Below are 18929 nucleotides of genomic sequence, written 5' to 3'. Positions count from 1 at the left end.
ACCAGAATCCAAATTCGGCCCCAGGCACTCACCTCAGAGTGGATGAAAATGGCATTGTATGTACAGCAGGAGCAGCACTAGGGCAGGACCCTGCTCTACCAGTGGGAGTGTACCTCCCATCTGGTAGTTGCTCAGCTATCATACAACACTACCACCATGCTCCAGAAGCTGGCCATCCCGGAGCAGAAGAGACCTGGCAGGCAATCCGCCAATACTACGATTGGCAGGGCCTTACAAAGGACGTTGGGCAGTATATACGGGAGTGCCACACATGTGCCCGCTACAAATGAGGGCAAAACCCTTCACCAGACATCAGAACCCTGGAGGCCTACAGCTTGTTGGAAGCATGTGGCGGTTGACTTAATGGGTCTATACCGAGAAACAAGACAAGGCAACAGATTCCTAGTGGTGGCAACTTATCTGTTTTCCCACTGGGTAGAGGCTGAGCCCGTTCTCCAAGCTTCGAGTGTGGGGGCACGTACACCATCTTCAGTGTTTAGAAGAGGTGGTGTTTTGCCGCTGGGGCTATCCTGCAGCCATCCTGACAGACAACGGGATTGACTCACAAGCCGGAAGTGGAAGAAGGTATTCTGCCAACAACACACTGCATATTGGACTACACCCATATACTATCCATGGGCGAATCCCACAGAGTGTTGTAATGAGGAGGTGAAGAGAACAACCCTTGAGCCGGATGTCCAACACCTAATCGATAAGAGATAAGAGTGTGCTATGAGTGCTGTTTGCATTAAGAAATCGAAGCTAACGCCACGACCGGCATACTTATTTTTGGTTTTAATTTTTTACACAGTTACATGATTATAACTTCTCAAAACATTAGACATCTTAAAACTGATGCAAATTCATCCTTAAAAAAGATGTAATGTGACAATAACATATGATATTTTGATAATGTATTAATTTTTTGTTTGTCTTTCTAAACAGGTAAACAGAATTTTAAACGATGCTCGAGACAAGACAGGAGGATCAGCCAAAAAATCATTAACAGAATACAATAATTTAAAGGCTATGGTCGTTTCAGGTTCTAAAGGATCAAACATTAATATCTCACAGGTATTTATTTATTTTACTACTTTTATAACTTGAATTTTTTATAATTTTGGTTTGAAAATAAATTCAGCTGTTAGATAATACACATAATTTTCATGAAATAGTTAATTTTAAATAATACGTTCTTGGTCAGTTTCATAATTTCATGCTAGATATATTTGAAAAAGTGCAATTGAAAACAATACTGGTGTCCAGCAGTTGCATGTTTCACCAATTGCGGTGAATTAAAAAAAAAAATCTAGTTTCTCCCCATTATTGATTTAGAATTAGTTCATTTAGTAACAAGATTATTTAAAATTAAAAAAAAAAAATTCTGATGGCTGGCTGTCGAAAAGTTGAGCTTGAAAATATATGCATAAAATTTGTTATTATTACAATAAAGTGATTCTGGAAAATGTAGGCTTCAACACAATAGTCTTGCAGAGTATTCTAAATAATCATAGTAACTTTCCATTATAAAATTCATTATTTGTGCAGCAATCACAAGCTGATGGCCAGTAACAGTTACTGGTAGATTTTAATGAATTGTAATATGTGAAGAAGAAAAAATTGTGATTTTTGACTGGAACAACTTCTGGATGTAAGATTTTACCTTTGGTAAAATTTTTACATATGCAAGACCTTTTAGGCCTATAGAATGCTTTTCCTTTAAAAATGAATTCAGTTTGGTGATTATAAGAAAATAAAGATACATCACAAAATTTTTCACTAAGTTTGGAGATGGCCAGTTTTGAAATTCTGTGTTATACAAGTCACAATTTGTTATGTAAATAATTTAATATATCTATAATCTATTAATTTGATGATTAATTTGTTGCTCATCATATGGACTGCCAATCAACTATTGTAGTTTTTGGGGGGGGGGGGGACAGAACATCCCTTAAACAATAGTATCTATAATTCATTTAGATACTATTGTTAACTTTTAAAAAGCTGTGCCAGATTTTATAAACTAAATTCTTCAGTGTGCTTCCAATATATTTACAATTTATTTAATGATAAAACAAATCATTGAAATATTGTGAGAGTCAGTCTAAAAAGATAAATTTTCTATTTTCAGGTTATTGCTTGTGTAGGGCAGCAAAACGTTGAAGGTAAACGAATTCCGTTTGGTTTCCGTAAAAGAACATTACCTCATTTCATTAAAGATGATTATGGTCCTGAGTCTAGAGGTTTTGTAGAAAACTCATACCTTGCCGGTCTTACTCCGTCAGAATTTTTCTTTCATGCTATGGGAGGTCGTGAAGGTCTCATTGATACTGCTGTAAAAACAGCTGAAACAGGTTTGTATTTATTTGTTTTTCAAGCATTTTTACCATGCATCATTTTATGTTCCACAATCTGTTGATATCTTCATAGACCTGTGACATAAATAATCCTACTGCTGTGATCTAGATTGATTTTTTTCTTAAGAATTAATGAAATTTATTTATAAAATTGGAGAGGATTAAGCTCACCTCTTATTTCAATTGTTTCTCTCAGATGTTTTCCACAGTATTAGTTTTAATTATTTACAAGGCTAAAAAACACTTTCCACAGTATTAAATATAACTATCTAGTCTTATTTATACAACAGGAATTAATCTTAACAGTGAGTGGTGTAAGATATTATGAATGTTCCTGACACAAAATAACTCTTGTGTCATATAGAAGCAGTCTTTCTGAGAGTTCATTGGTATCTTCCTCTTCTGTCGTGTTTCATTCCAAAAGGAAAGAGGAGTAAAGATTTCTCCTTCCATGGACAAATGCTATGGTGACTAGGTCCATCTGTAGTACCTTCTGGTAGCCAACTAGGTAGTGTCTTCTTTATTAGAGCTTAGTAGGATAGAGACTTGTTTGTTAGGTGTAGAGCTCTAATTAATCAATAGATAATATTAGAAAAGACAAAAGAATTTTAATTCTATTTAATTATTTTAATTCTTTGACTGAGCATACATTTAAGGACTGCTGAAGTAAGTTAAATGGTTTGACTCATTCTCCTGACTATTTTGGTGATTTCAAAAAATGCACATAAAATTAATTTATTATTAAAGTAGTGGACTATTTTTTCTCTTTTGCCTATCTTTACAAACTAGTTGAAAAAAGTAGCCAGTATAAGAACGATTGTCAATTTTAGTTTTAATTTTAATTTTAAAACTAATTACAGTAGGTTATCAGACGAAATATTTTTTTTTTATTCTGAAAATAAATCTTGTTATTCTGATACACTTGAAATAATTTCATTATGTGTTTCTATGCATAGGATATATCCAGCGTCGTTTGATAAAGGCTATGGAGTCTGTCATGGTACATTATGATGGTACAGTACGTAATTCTGTGGGACAGTTGATTCAGTTACGTTACGGAGAGGATGGACTGTGCGGAGAAACTGTAGAGTTTCAAAAAATTGCCTCCATTGATCTTTCAAATGCTAAATTTGAAAACAAATACAAATTTGATGTCTCTAATGAAAGGTAATGTCATATTCATAAACACATTAAAAGGTAATATAGATACACAATCATGTGCATACATGTTATTATATAATTAAATAATCATGACACAGCATTAACATTCAGCATGGTTATTGTTATCATGACTCAGTGTAGCAACTGCTCTGTTTAAATTAAATTGATGTGTTGTAATTAAATTGATCCCATCACCTGTCTTGTCATAAAACATTATTACGTATGTATCAGTTTTAGAAAACGGTAACTAGTGAAAGTGCAAATTGTAGAATATAATGTTATTAAACTGTTTTCTGCAAGGAAGGATATGGGTTCTGTGCTTGAACTTTATTAAAATAATTTAGCATGTTATAGTATTGTATTGCAGGGTGTAAAAAAACTGAATATAAAAATTATATATGAATTATTTAATGTAATTTGGGTATCTAAATTGAGTTGTGGATTGTAAAGATGTCAAATTCAAGTAAAATAGTATAAAATACTAGGTTTGGTATAAAAAAAAGTGGAGTTTTTAAATTTCCCAGGTTACACAAGTGAAATTGTTGTAATTTTTTTTTTTGTACTGGTGCACTTGTCCCTAATGTACGAGGGTTATTTTTTTTCAAGGTCCGATTGGTCACAAACTTAAAACCCCAGTGAAAATAAAAAATTTTTATTTGTAACAAGTACTTGTATAGTTATGCTATTTCTCTACATAGTCGCCATTCTGATTTAGACATTTGTCGTAGCGTGGTACCAACTTTCCAATACCCTCGTCATAGAATGAAGCCGCCTGTGTTTTCAGCCATGTTTTTACGCTTGTCTGCAGCTCTTTGTGGAATTCATGGAACGTGGCACAACCATCATTGCAGCCTCATACTGCGTGACTCTTCAACGTCTACGAAGGACAATTCAGAATAAGCGGAGAGGAATATTGTCATCAGGCATTGTCTTTCTTCATCACAATGCTCGGCCGCACACCGCAGCTGTAACAAAGAAGCTCCTGCAGCATTTTTTGTTGGGAAGTGTTTGATCACCCACCATACAGCCTTGACTTGGCTCCATCCAATTTTCACCTCTGTTCACGTGAAACGCTGGCTAGGAGGACAACATTTTTGTACAGACATCGAGCTGCAGACCAGCATAGAAACATGGCTGAAAATACAGGCAGCTCCGTTCTATGACTAGGGTATTGGAAAGTTGGTACCACGCTACGACAAATGTCTAAATCGGAGTGGCAACTATGTAGAGAAATAGCATAACTATGTAAGTACTTGTTACAAATTAAAAATTTTTTATTTTCACTAGTTTTAATTTTGTGACCAATCGGACCTTGAAAAAAATAACCCTCGTATGTTTACATTGGTGCCATCATTGGATGTTTAGTTTAACTTGTGGAAAAAATGGAACAAAGGATTTTGCATTAAATGTTGCTTTAGGAATGGAATAAAGTGAGCACAGCATTGGAAATGTAGAATGTTGCTTTTGCTGATTCATCAATAAATAAAACAAGCATTTAAAAGTAGTACAAACCTTTGCAAGAGGGCTGTGAAGATGTTGAAGATGAGGTGCACCCTGGATATCCCAGCACATCAACAACCGATTAAAACAAAAAAAGTGAAGAAACTGATAATGGACAATCATTGAATCACTATCAGAAAGTCAATAAGGATTACTACCTGGAAGTTTTATATTGTTTGTATGACACAATCTGAACAAAACGCCCAGATTTGTGGTGAAACAATTCATGGCAATTGCACCTGCTCTCACTGTACTGCTTGTTCCTGAATTTTTGATCAAAAACAATACCATTATGAAGCCTCTGCCTCCAGGGGGCCAGTCATGGCCCACTGTGATTTCTTATTCCCCAAACTTAAAGCTCCATGAAAAACGACATTTTGACAACATTGAAGAGATAAAGACAGAATCACTGAAAAAGGTAAATGCCATACCAGAAATTACATTCCAGAGGTGCTTCAAATATTGGAAAAAGCACCGGCACAGATTTAATTTCATTTTCATATATAATAAGTTTACATCTCTATTATATACAAAAATGAGTACTTTGAAGATAAAAAAAAAACAATATTAATGAATAAATAATGATTTTTTGAGAAAAAACTAAAATTCAGCGTATTTTTTTATCGAACCTTATAAATGTAGATTAAACCAACACTTTTTGAGAAAAACCTAATATTCATAAACAAAGATATTTTTGGTACAGAAACTAGGATTTGCTGTGCATATTTCTATTATGAAAATCCTGATAGTTATTTTGTAATTTTTATATTAGAAAAAATAACATTCATTTGATAATTTATTCTTTCCATTTTGTTAGACATTTAAGGAAAGTATTCTCAGAAGATGTGCTGAGGGAAATTGTTGGAAGTGGAGAAGTTATATCAGAATTGGAAAAAGAATGGGAACAGCTTTCAAGAGATCGTGAAGCTTTACGACAAATTTTCCCTAGTGGTGAATCAAAAGTCGTATTACCTTGTAATTTAAAACGTATGATTTGGAATGTACAAAAAATCTTCCACATTAATAAACGTGTACCAACTGATCTTAGTCCATTAAAAGTTATACAAGGTAAGATAATTAATTTTTTTCTGGTTTGATTAAAATTATGTATGGTTTTTTTTTTACTTCTGTCTAGGACTTCTTATTTAATGATTTATGATATTGACAGATTCATACTAAACATGATTTTTTTTTTGTATATAATAAAAAATTATAGTCTATACTTACTGTGTTCTTAGACAACCTGAAATAAATCATTTCTAGTTATAAGGACTATTCCAAAATTGACTTCTGATTGACTAACATTAAAAAGAAAGTATTGTTTTACACATAAGTTACATATACATCTACATTACTTCCATATATCACTCTTGTGAAGGTTGCAGTGGCAGTTAATCTACTGTGTCTAAAGCTTTTGCAGATCCTCAAAGAACTCCCTACACAAAAGGTATCTAGCCTGTTATTAACGTAGGATAATAAGCTCATGTATCCAGCCTGTTATTAATGTAGTGTAATAAGCTCGTGAACAGAGCATGACTGATCATTGGTTTCAAAGTACTGTGTAACCAAGCAGACTTTCATTATGTATAAACGTACTGAGTGCGGTGTCTGTACAATGAACACTCATTTGGCACAGTTTTGGATTGTAGTGAGAGATTAATTTTTCTAAGTTATATATATATATATATACACACACACAAACAAAAACAGCTAGTACTATTAATAATATTAATTAGCACAGTGGTCAGTATTTTTTTTTCTTTAAACAACAGGAATCATTTCAGGCACCCTCTTTCTTAATAATTAATGTAAACAATTCCTGCATTATTTCACTTTTATTAAATTCAATTAGATTTTAAGTTTTTGATCTATAATACTTATAGAAATTGCTTTTGTGATTGTATGAAAATTCTAACTGACAGATATATGTGTATTTTATGCATGAATACTTTGAACCTTGTGGATGTTTGGATAAATGTAAAGGTAAGGTATGTCAAGGACAGTTTAGTTTAAAATGTTCTCTTAAAATTCTTAAAATCAATGACTGAAGAAGAGTTTTTCATATCTGCAACAAGTCTAAAATGGTATGAATTAGGAAAAAGAAATAATGAAGTTAAACAGAAAACAATGATGTACACTTGTAATTAACAAATATTGAAAGTGCTTAAAAAACACCATATAATAAGTATTGTTTATATATTAAGTGTAGTTATCAGATTTGATGCGTTAATTAATATTTTAAAAAATTGTATTATAGGTAATTTTTCTTTATTTTTTTGTATTACTGTGATTAAAGTTATTTTTTTCTTTATTATACCTACATTACAAATGTAGGCATTCAACTTAATGCGTGGCTTGTTCAGCATAGTCCCTGTTCCCTTCACTCCCTACTCATCATCTAGTCATTTCAAATAACAACTGGTTATGACTCATCACAGTTGGTTATGACTCATAATAGTTTGTTTACTCAGTCATGTAAAATCATTGTCGTGTTTGTTTAGATTCTTTTCTCATTGCCATAAATAAATTAAAGATACGGTAATAAAATATAACAAATTAAAATTTGCTTGATAATTAAAACTTAGGAATGATTAGTTATTGTTGAAATATTCCCTACTGCCTATTTCTTCAAATGTAAGCTTAGAAAACATATTATTATTATTAAAATAAGCTTACCTCAAAACAGTACGATCTACACACTGTAGATCTTATGAATCAGTTCACTTTGTTCTCTGCAACTGTCAGCTTCAGGTGATTTACAAGCATTTGTTCACCATTTCACTGTATACCATGAAATAAATCTTGTTTATACATTAAGTGAAATTCATTTTTTCTTCTTTTAGGTGTAAAGGAACTATTACAGAAATGTGTCATTGTAGCTGGAGAAGATCAGTTAAGTAAACAAGCTAATGAAAACGCAACTTTACTCTTCCAGTGCCTTGTCCGTTCAACATTATGTACAAAATTGGTTTCAGAAAAATTCCGTCTTTCTTCAGAAGCATTTGAGTGGCTTACTGGTGAAATTGAGAACAGATTCCAACAAGCTCAGGTTGGTAAATAGTAATGCTAAAATAGAAGTGATCACATATTTAATTTATAGCATGCTTATCTTATGTTTGAATAAATTTACTAAATTTTTAATATTTGAAGTCTTAGAAAAATTCATCTTGAATGTACATAAGGTGAATGAATACATTTGAAGTATTATTTTAAATACTAACTAATAAATAGATCTGATGAAGTGAATTTACAATAAAATATAATTTTTATAGTTATTTAGTTTTGAATTTCTAACAAGGAATATTTCTATTTTTCTAAACTTAGTATCTTGTTTTAATTTTGAAAAACTAATCATTTTTTTCATATGCATAGAGATGTGTTACATTTTTCTGAAATTATGTATTAGTTTGATTATTAATATTATAGCTATATTTATAAAAGGTTTGTACCATCTGCTTAGAAATATTCATTGGTGCTTTTGTTTTATTTTTAGTGTCAACCTGGTGAAATGGTAGGTGCTCTTGCTGCTCAGAGTCTAGGTGAACCTGCTACACAGATGACACTGAACACTTTCCACTTTGCTGGTGTGTCGTCAAAGAATGTAACACTTGGTGTGCCTCGATTAAAGGTAATATTGTTGTTATTGTTTATTTTTCCTATAAAAAATATATTTAAATAAAACTAGCATTAATTTATATTATTTTAATTAACAGTTCTTTTAATATGTTGGAAATTTCTGATACCTAATTGTATTTTTATTTTTTTTGAATTGGGGTCTGTAGACACTATTTTTTTTGTAATGAATATCAGTAGGGCTATTGCATATGTGCAAGGTCAGGATCTGTTATGACTTAGAACCCTGATCTAAGACTACATCAAAGAGTCTATAATGTAAAAGTAAGTCTGGTCTTTCCAAACATAACAGTCAACCTCTTGCATGTGAAGGTAAATGAATGAACCCTCTGCACCAACATAAATGAATTATTTTTTGTGAATGTAATTAGTTATAAATGAAATTGAATTAACAATGAGAATTTGAAGGAATGTGACATATAATAATGAATGGAGTATGAAGAGAGTACTTAAATAATGTTATAATTGTGTAAATTCTGAAATAGTCCAAATTAAGGAAGCATTATTATGTGATATTTATTTTAAATGCCTTTTTTAATATAAAAAATATACATTTGTCATATTTGTGATTTGATAGATGTTAATGGAATCTTTTAAGTGGAAGTTATATTTTTAATCTACATAGGGTTAAAAAATGCATTATAAAAGTAGAAGTGTTTCCCCCATCCAATAAAACTATTTCAATAAGATTATTAAGTTTTTTTTAAGCAAAATTGAAACAAAAAAGTTATTACAAATTTTAATGGCATTTTTTTTACTCTTAATTTTTGCCAAAATGAATGATTAGGGAAGCAACACTTTAATTTGTTATTGTCTCCTTTAATCCTAGAACAGGGGGATTTATGAATTTAACAATGACAGAACATATTCAGCTGGCAGTGTTGCTAAATTCACTTATACTACTACTAATACTATTGTCAGTTTTGGAGTGTAATAATGATATTGTGGGGAATGATGTGAAATACCAAAATATTGCATTCTTAAATAAAATTAGGGTTTTATTTTTAGTTTTAAGATAATACAAAAACTGAAACTATAAATAATAAGAAATATTTCTATATAAATAATTCCTGTTGGAATTAAACAGATTATTATTGTGATGTTTTAATTATTTTCCCCTTTTTTTTTCTTTCAGGAAATTATTAACATCAGTAAAAAACCAAAAGCTCCTTCTTTAACAGTATTCTTAACTGGTGCAGCTGCAAGAGATGCTGAAAAAGCTAAGAACGTATTATGTCGTTTGGAACATACAACGTTAAGAAAGGTAAACTGAAAAATAAATGGCTAATTGTTTTTTTATTTGTTGGATTATAGATCAGCAAGTCTCAGGTTGGATTTTCAGCTTGGCTCGTGTTGTTATTCTATGTCATTATATACTCATATTTTCATAGTTCATGTTAAGCATGTGTGTGGTGGTAACGATAACAATAAAATAAAAATTGTATTCTGTCTTATGACAAGAACTTGTGATGGTTCTAAGTACACATTTTATTGGTATCACTGAAGGTGATTAACTATTGTAAATTATTTTGAAATGTTATTCCCTGCACTAATTTATAACTATTTAACTTAAAGAAATTCATTGTTGTTTATGTATATAAATTTAAAAATGTGTTTCTATTTTATTAATTATTTAATATTTTCATAACTGAACTTCATGTACAGTAAATGAACAAAATTTGTGTATTGAAACGTGTTTTTTTATTTTAAGATTAATTTAAGCTGTAATGATCAGTTTACATTTTTAATGGAGTAATATTATTTTTTTAAATAATTTAAACTTTTATCATGATTTTATCTTTATCAGATAATAAATGGTTAAACAGTTAATCTAATTGTGGATTATGAGGCTATCGTCAGATACAGAAGTGATCGCCCAAAAGTTTATCATAAATTCAGGCCTACATATTTTGCATTTACATACTTCATGTGTTTTATATATGAATTTCTGGAATTTGTAAGTAAAATTTAATATATATATATGTACCAGGTGTGTAAATATCAAACTGGAAATTTTGTATGGAAAATACATGTTAGTGTATGAAAATGATAAAAAATATTTTATTCAAAATATTGTCCAGCAATAGGTATACATTTTACCCATCTCTCTGAAAATTTACAAATGCTACACCAAAAAAACTGTTGCTCTTTTGAGACAAACCAGTCATCGAGCCATTTTCATATATTTTCATAAGAAGTGAAGCGCTGCTCAGCAAGTGCAGTCCCATCGATGCAAATAAATAGTAGTCGGATGGAGCCAAGTCTGGTGAGTAAGCCGCATGCGAAAGTATTTCCCAGCTCAATGCCTCAATCATTTCCTTGACTACTTTTGCTGTGTGTGATAGTGCATTATCATGAAGCAAAATCACTTTGTGTTGCCTTTTTTGATATTCTGGTCGTTTTTCACACAATGCTTGATTCAAATCAATCATTTATTGTTGGTAGTGTCCAGTAATAACAGTTTCGCCAGGTTTTGGCAGTTCATAATAGATCACACCCTTCTGATCCTACCAAACATAGAGCATTGTCTTCTTTTCGTAGCAATTTGTCCTTGCAATCAATGTCGTTGGTTCACCTGTAGTTACCCATGATCTTTTATGCTTAAGATTCTCAAAATATATCCATTTTTCACTACAATTCGATGGAGAAATGGCTCTTTTGCACCTGGTGAGCAGCATTTTGCAAGTGGTTTTTCGGTTTTCATTCAGTTGCACAGTTTCATACAGTTCAGCTGTCTTTCATTCAGTTCATGTGGAACCCATTTTCCCATCTGGATCTTTCCCATGTCTTTCAAACATATGGAGACAGCTTCTCATGTTACATTTAATTGATCTGCAAGTTGTTGCATTTGAGTGTCATCCTCATCCAACAATGCTTGCAACAATTCGCTTTCTTCAAACGTTTTTGGTGGTCTTCCATGTTCTTCGTTTTTCACAACAAAATTGCCACTTTTGAATTTTTAAACCACTCAAAAGCACTGATTTACCAAGAGCATCCTCACCATAAGCTTTGACAAGCATTTGATGCAATTCTACAGCATTTTCTTTAAATGGTAACAGAAAATCAATGCTGACCACAAACCATAATTTGTAGTATAAAACTCAACATATTCAACACTATTAAAACTACGCTGTTGTATGAAACTTATTGTTGTGAGTTGAAAATCTTTGTCAACTGTCAAAGAAAGAAAATAGCACCAATGATGTGGTTTGATGGTAACTACATTGACAGCTAGGGCCATCTATGGGTAAATTCCAGTTTCATATTTACACATTTGGTATATATATATATATTTATATTTAATAGATCAACCCCAAGTAAAGAATAATTGAAGTAGGATGACTTATGTTATTTCATTACTAAGCAAACGCGCGTTTGTGAACTTAATTCACATCATCAACTGCATTATATTTTTATGTATATATATTTCAAAAAATATCATAAACTTGCAATCCGTGATATCACACCACTTATTCACTTATAATTTTAAGTTAAAAATATTTTTAAATTAAATTTAACTTATACTTTCTTTAAAAGCTCATACAAAAATTTTAAACTTTTATTTAAATTAAAAATTTTAAATTATAATCAAAACAAGATGTAAAATATAAAAAAATTGTTTAAAATTATAAAGATTAATAATTAAAATTAATCAAGTTTAAATTAAAATGTAAATTTATTTTTAATATTGCTTGTTTTATTTGTTTTCAGGTTACAGCAAATACCGCTATTTATTATGATCCTGATCCCCAGAATACAGTTATACCTGAAGATCAAGAATTTGTTAATGTTTACTATGAAATGCCTGACTTTGATCCAACCAGAATATCACCATGGCTGTTGCGAATTGAATTGGACAGGAAAAGAATGACTGGTAAATATCTCCCATGTTGCACTTATATGTGTGTATAAATTACCATTTTTTTTTTTTTTTTAACTGATTCCATTTAATTGTGTATAATGAAGTGATTGCCAATTTTATTATTTTCATTTATTGATTTAGAATTAGGTTTCTGTAAAATTGCTACAGTACTAAATTTTTATTTTATTTTTTCATTATGGTGGATTGTTGTTGCAATCCCTTTGAAGTAGAAAGAGTCAGTTGGGTAATCCAGAAGTCACAATAGTAGTAGTTCTTAATATAAATGTATGACTCGCATGATCAGAATTTTACATCTAAACTAATGTGTTGTGACAAATTGATATTTTTGACTTTATATAATACTCAAGTCAATGTAATGGTAATATGTGTCTTCTAAGATCAGTCCATTCATCAATAGATATTTTATATTCTTGATTTCATATGAATGACAGTAAGTAGTTATCCTTCCTCATCTTCACTGTTGAGACTTAATAATTAGTTGATTTCAGTTAAATTAGATCCTCCAGTTTTGGAATTTGTTAATTAGAAAGTAAACTTTTTGTTTTCATAGATTCATAGATACTTTTAATTATTAAAAATTTATGGTAGCTATTCTTTATCAAAGTTTTGTTTTAAAATATTTAATAAATTCCAGCTGTAGAATTTGAGAAACAAAGTTGTACTAAATCAAACTGTAGTTTAAAGTTACAATATAGGTAACAAAGACATATTTGCAGTTATGTAAATTATTTAATGCAATGCCAAATTTTTACTGTAGTGACACACATACAACAGAAACTCAGTATTTTATGTTTAATCAGAAATATTATGTATTGTTACAACTGCACTACTTTCTTTAAAACTTTTCATCATTGTATCACGCTTGAAAGTTAAAAATTTTTGTTAATAATAGCATCTCTGTTTATTTATATACAATCATATGTTGTGTTTATAATAAATAGTAATATTAATATATAATCAATAATTTCAGATAAGAAGTTAACTATGGAACAGATATCTGAAAAGGTTAATGCAGGTTTTGGTGACGATCTAAATTGTATATTTAATGACGACAATGCTGAGAAATTAGTTCTCAGGATAAGAATAATGAACAGCGATGAAAATAAATTACAAGAAGAGGAAGAAACAGTTGATAAAATGGAAGATGATATGTTCTTAAGGTGTATTGAAGCAAATATGTTGTCGGACATGACATTACAAGTATGTTCATTTAATGTAAAACTATAATATGGTGATAGGAAATAAGAATTTAAATTCAAGCAGTTGTATGCTACTTTATTTCAGGTCATATATTTTCTGTCTTCCTTTTCCACACTAAGCAAGGAATTTATTGACACCATAGAAAGTTGAATTCAGTAGATTTACTCAGTTGATTTCAACAATAAAAATTATTTTGAATCTTTTTTTTTCCATTTTGGACCATTATATTTCTTAATTTTTTTTTAACAGTTCAAAGTATGTAAAAAGAAATACAAAAATCTTATATTACTAATATATTTCTTTTTTTTGTTTTATATATATATGTAACTTTTTGGAAATTCAAATAATTCATCAACACTGTGTTAATTAAATTCAAAAAACAACTGAAAAAAATAAGCATTAAGCCACCTAAATAAAAAAAACTAGACAAGATATATGAGGGACGATCAGAAAGTAAGTTATACCCCTTCTATGAAACAAACATATATTTATAAGACAATTTTTTTTTATTGAACAAAAACTACATATTTTTATGAATTTTTTGACAATCGTAGAGTTTTCCAAACACTTTTCTTACTCTGAGGCAAGTTTTTCAATTCCACTCTCATAAAAATTTCATCCAATTCCTTTCAACCATTTAAGGACCACTTCCTTAAGTTCATCATCATTAGTGAAACGCTCTCCTCCCAGGCTTCACTTGAAAGGACCAAACAGGTGGTAGTCGCAGGGTGCTAGGTCAAGGCTGAAAGGCAGATGAGATCACACTTACCACTTGAATTTTTGCAGTAACTCCTTTTTCACATGACACTTAATGAGGAGTAGCGTTGTTGTGAAGAAATACAACCCCATTGCTCAATCTTCTGGGTCTTCGATCTTTAATGGCTGTACGCAATTTTTTTTAAAGTCTCATAGTAAGGGGCACTGATTGTTGCTTCTCAAGAGCATTAATCCACTGTAAACAACTTCCTCAGAATCGAAAGATTCGGCATAACATTTTGAATATGTGGAGATGTTTTCATTTTTTTTGGCTGCGGTGAATTTTTATGTCTTCATCCATTGCTTGTTTAGTCTCAGGAGTATAATGAAGCACCCTGATCTTATCCCCTGTGATAATTTGTTTCAAAAACTGTGGACCAGTCCTGGAATAACATTGGAGAAAAGACAGAGCAGATCCAAACATTGATTTGTGGTTGTTGGTCAACAAATGTGGCACCCATCATGCACACATATTACAGTAATCAAGCTGATCGTGAATAATCGCAAACACACTTCCATAACTAATGTTAAGTTCACTTGCAATCTGTCTAATTTTAATGAGCCAGTTACTCAAGATCATTTCATTCACATGTTCCGCATTACCTTCGAGTTTGCAGTTGAAGGAAGGCTAGCACACAGTTTTTCACTCACATTTGTTCTTCCATTTCTGAATGTTTGGCACCATTTTGTGATCATCAGGCATGACATTGTATTCTCACCTATACCTCAACAATTTGGCAATGAATTTCACAACAATTGTAATTTTTTTGCCCACAAAAATCAGACTACTGAACGCACTTCTATACTGGACGAAACCTCTAGAGGACACGCCATATTGACAACGATACTGCACTCATTCCGAGTGTCATAATAAAGAATTGTTGTTGGAGGAGCATGAATACAACGCAACCAGTGCTGCCACCACAAGACATTAATATATGCCTTTCAGTTCAAGAACACGGCAAGTGTGTAACTTACTTTTTGATCCACCTCTTGTATTTATTACTCAAAACAAAAACCAAAAAATCTTTAAGAAGTTAAACAATTCAAAAGACCCTTCACAGTAAAAAAAACTACAACTATCTAAATGATTATAAACCATACCAATCAAGTAAAAAGACCAGAAGAAACAAAACTATAAAGAAACAGAAGCAACTAATCTTAATCCAGTCGTAAAAAATAAAGCTGTAAATAATTAATCCCACGTGACAAACTGAAGAATAAGTAACCAAAATCCCCAAATCTCTGAATTATGCAAAATATTCTAATATAAAAACAACCAAACAAACAAATGCTAACAAAAAAATATGTATTTAAAACAACTCCAACAGTATTAATTTTAAGACTTTCCCAAACTTCTCTCACTAATCCATACATTTTTCCTTTTGTTATGACAACTGTTCTTTGCTTGTGTGTTTGTTTATCAATGCAAATCTTGATAAAGACAAAATATATTCAAGGGTATTAAGTAGTATTATTTTTCTGATAAAATCTGTTGAGGGTTTAATTTATTTACATCAGTTGGTACTATGATTTGTTACCAGCTGCCCCCGTCCACCAATTAACTTGCCCACTGTTGATAACATAGAAAGAAAAGAGGCATGGTAGATTATAATATAAAAAAATATTGACTAAAACATTCATGCCGAGTAATCATTCATCCATTCTTGAAATAATCATTGTCAAACTCTTGTGTTAGTCAGTCCATATGAGGTATGGCAATGTAGTAAAACTTTTAATAATTTGCTTTCATCATCCTTTCTCTTGTTATTAGGTACATATGATGTTGAAAGTTCATTCTCTTTATATTCTTATATTAAATGGCATATTTAAATAGAATGTATACATAATGTTATAAGTATTGAAATATTCTCCTCCAAATGATATATGTGCAGAATGAGAATTTATTGTGAGATGATCTACTACATTCTGTAGCAGTTTAGCTACTTACATTCTTAAAAAAATAGTAATCATTTATTCCTCTTTGTAAGAAAAAAAACTTGAATGAAAAAATAAACATGTTCAATTGATGGAATTGTACTAATCTTTATTATGATTCAGTAATTCATGATAATCATTTTTTTAAATAACAAAATATGCAACAATTTTTTTTAAATTGTTACAGTTGCGAATATAGATTTTCTTTCTTTAATTACCATTGGTGAGTGAATTGGAGCAAGTAAACTGTAAAGAAGATATTTTTAATTTTTTAAAAAAAAAAAAACTTGTTTTCAAATTTTGTTTATAATAGAGTTAAAATTTTATAAAAAATAAGATCATCTCAGATATTTATTTTTTCTCTGATTTTCTCTCCAGGGAATCGAAGCAATCAGTAAGGTGTACATGCATCTTCCACAGACTGATTCAAAGAAGAGAATCGTTGTTACAGATAGTGGTGAATTTAAAGCTATTGCTGATTGGTTACTTGAGACTGATGGTACTAGTTTAATGAAAGTATTAAGTGAAAGAGATGTAGATCCAGTTAGGACTTTCTCAAACGACATCTGTGAAATTTTCCAGGTAAATTTAATTAAATCAATTTTTAGTCACGTAATATAGTATTTATGGTTATAATTTTTTTCATACTTTTTTATCATGTTATGGTTGGGCTGGATAAGTCAGTATCTGTTATATTAATGTGATATATTTTGAAAATTTGTATATGAGAATATATTGGATATATCTTAAAACTTGTGGTAATCTTTTGCTACAAGTCAATAAGTTTGTATATTTTAAGATTTTTTAGTTTCATTTAATAGTTTTAAAATAGGCACTTTATTACATTTATAATTTCTGATGAATTTTGTTAGTTTTTAGTTTCTAAAATAAATAGAAAGTAACCAAGGTCTTGCTTTATAAATCCATCCATCTCATAATTTCTTCATTTTTTCATCTTGTATGAGGGACGTTCAATAATTAACAAGACAAATTGATGTAGAGAAAAAAAAAATTTATTCAATGATAGTAAAACTTGCACTTCTTTCAACAGTCTAGCAACATTTAGACACTTGTCTCACTGATCTGTGATCTTTCTGTTCCCACAGCATTAGAAAAATCTTCACCTTGCTGTTTGAACCATTCGTTTACCGCTTTTATGGCAAGAAGTTTGTTGTCAAACTTCTTGCCATGTAAAACATTTGGAGCTGGCTGAAGAAATGAAAATCAGATAGGGCGAGGTCTGGGCTGTAAGGAGGATGTGGGAACTCTTCCCAACCCAACTTCTTCAGTTTTTCTCCCATTCTGTGACCAATGTGAGGTGTGTTTTGTTATGCAAGAGAATTGCACCTGACGTTTTCACCTTTTTGTAGGTCTTGCTTTCTGTCGGAGCATGTTAGAATAGTACTTACTGTTTATGTTACATTGTTCTATGGGCTGTTTTATGGGTTGTTCTATGGTGTTTATGGGCTTCACTCAAATGTCTTGGAACCCATCTTGAACACATTTTTCAATATTTTAGTTGTGCAGTTCCAACACTAATATTACACAAAGTAGCAGTTTGGGAAATTTTGACTTTCCTGTCTTTGCAAATAGATCATTTATGCAATTTTGCAGCACACTAGTTGAAACTACAAATGGTCTTCCAGAGCGATGGAGATCAGTCGCACTTGTTCTGCCCAAATTAAAATCTTCCACCCACTAATACACCTTACTGTGGTTTAGACACTTTTTACCATACTGTTTGACATTCTTGAATAAATTTCCATCGGTTTCACATCTGATAGCAAAAATGTATCACTGAATGTTGCACTTCTGGCATACACATTTCAAGTGGACCTGACATTCTGAAATTAGCAAAAGAGGTTATTTATGATCAAACAGCTGATTAAATGTGTTCCCAAGGTTGCTAACTTGACCCTCAAAACATTTCACTATCATTTAATAAACTGTTTTTTTTCTCTACATCAGTCGGTCTTGTTAATTAGTGAACATCCCTCATACATAGTTATATCATGGAAATTGTCATACTGTAATAGGTTTATCTAATCATGTTGCAACTAGGACTTCTAATATGGTAAATACATAGTAATGTATTTGGATTGAATCATGTAATGGTGTAGACAAGCAAATGTGGTTTAAAAATGTCATAATGTGTGTGTGGACCCATACATGATGTATGTATACTGCTGAAAGATTGTTGTATATGCTTCCCATCATAATAGGGTTAATATTAATTTGTTGACAAGTTTTATTCTTGAATGAGTTTCATTTATTGATTACAGGTACTTGGAATAGAGGCTGTTCGTAAATCCGTTGAAAAGGAAATGAATACTGTATTGCAATTTTATGGTCTTTATGTAAACTACCGACACTTGGCTTTATTGTGTGATGTTATGACAGCAAAAGGTCACTTGATGGCCATTACTCGTCACGGTATTAATAGACAAGATACTGGTGCTTTGATGAGGTTAGCCTTTTTACTCAGTTTATTTTAATAATTA

General features: G+C 31.0%; 1 protein-coding gene across 1 annotated transcript in view; it reads left to right on the top strand.

Annotated features, from left to right (window-relative positions):
• Positions 1-18929, top strand: part of Polr2A (RNA polymerase II subunit RpII215) — a 52165-nt gene that overhangs the window by 26896 nt on the left and 6340 nt on the right. The window contains exons 14-24 of the mRNA XM_075375209.1: positions 946-1074; positions 2132-2354; positions 3314-3524; positions 5836-6086; positions 7862-8067; positions 8512-8646; positions 9787-9915; positions 12363-12525; positions 13505-13734; positions 16807-17010; positions 18711-18895. Coding sequence (XP_075231324.1) covers positions 946-1074; positions 2132-2354; positions 3314-3524; positions 5836-6086; positions 7862-8067; positions 8512-8646; positions 9787-9915; positions 12363-12525; positions 13505-13734; positions 16807-17010; positions 18711-18895 — 2066 coding nt within the window. The remainder of the gene's footprint in view (positions 1-945; positions 1075-2131; positions 2355-3313; positions 3525-5835; positions 6087-7861; positions 8068-8511; positions 8647-9786; positions 9916-12362; positions 12526-13504; positions 13735-16806; positions 17011-18710; positions 18896-18929) is intronic.

The sequence above is a fragment of the Lycorma delicatula genome, chromosome 9 (genome assembly GCF_047948215.1).
Source record: "Lycorma delicatula isolate Av1 chromosome 9, ASM4794821v1, whole genome shotgun sequence".
Taxonomy (NCBI): domain Eukaryota; kingdom Metazoa; phylum Arthropoda; class Insecta; order Hemiptera; family Fulgoridae; genus Lycorma; species Lycorma delicatula.
This window is presented reverse-complemented; position numbering and strand designations above follow the sequence as displayed.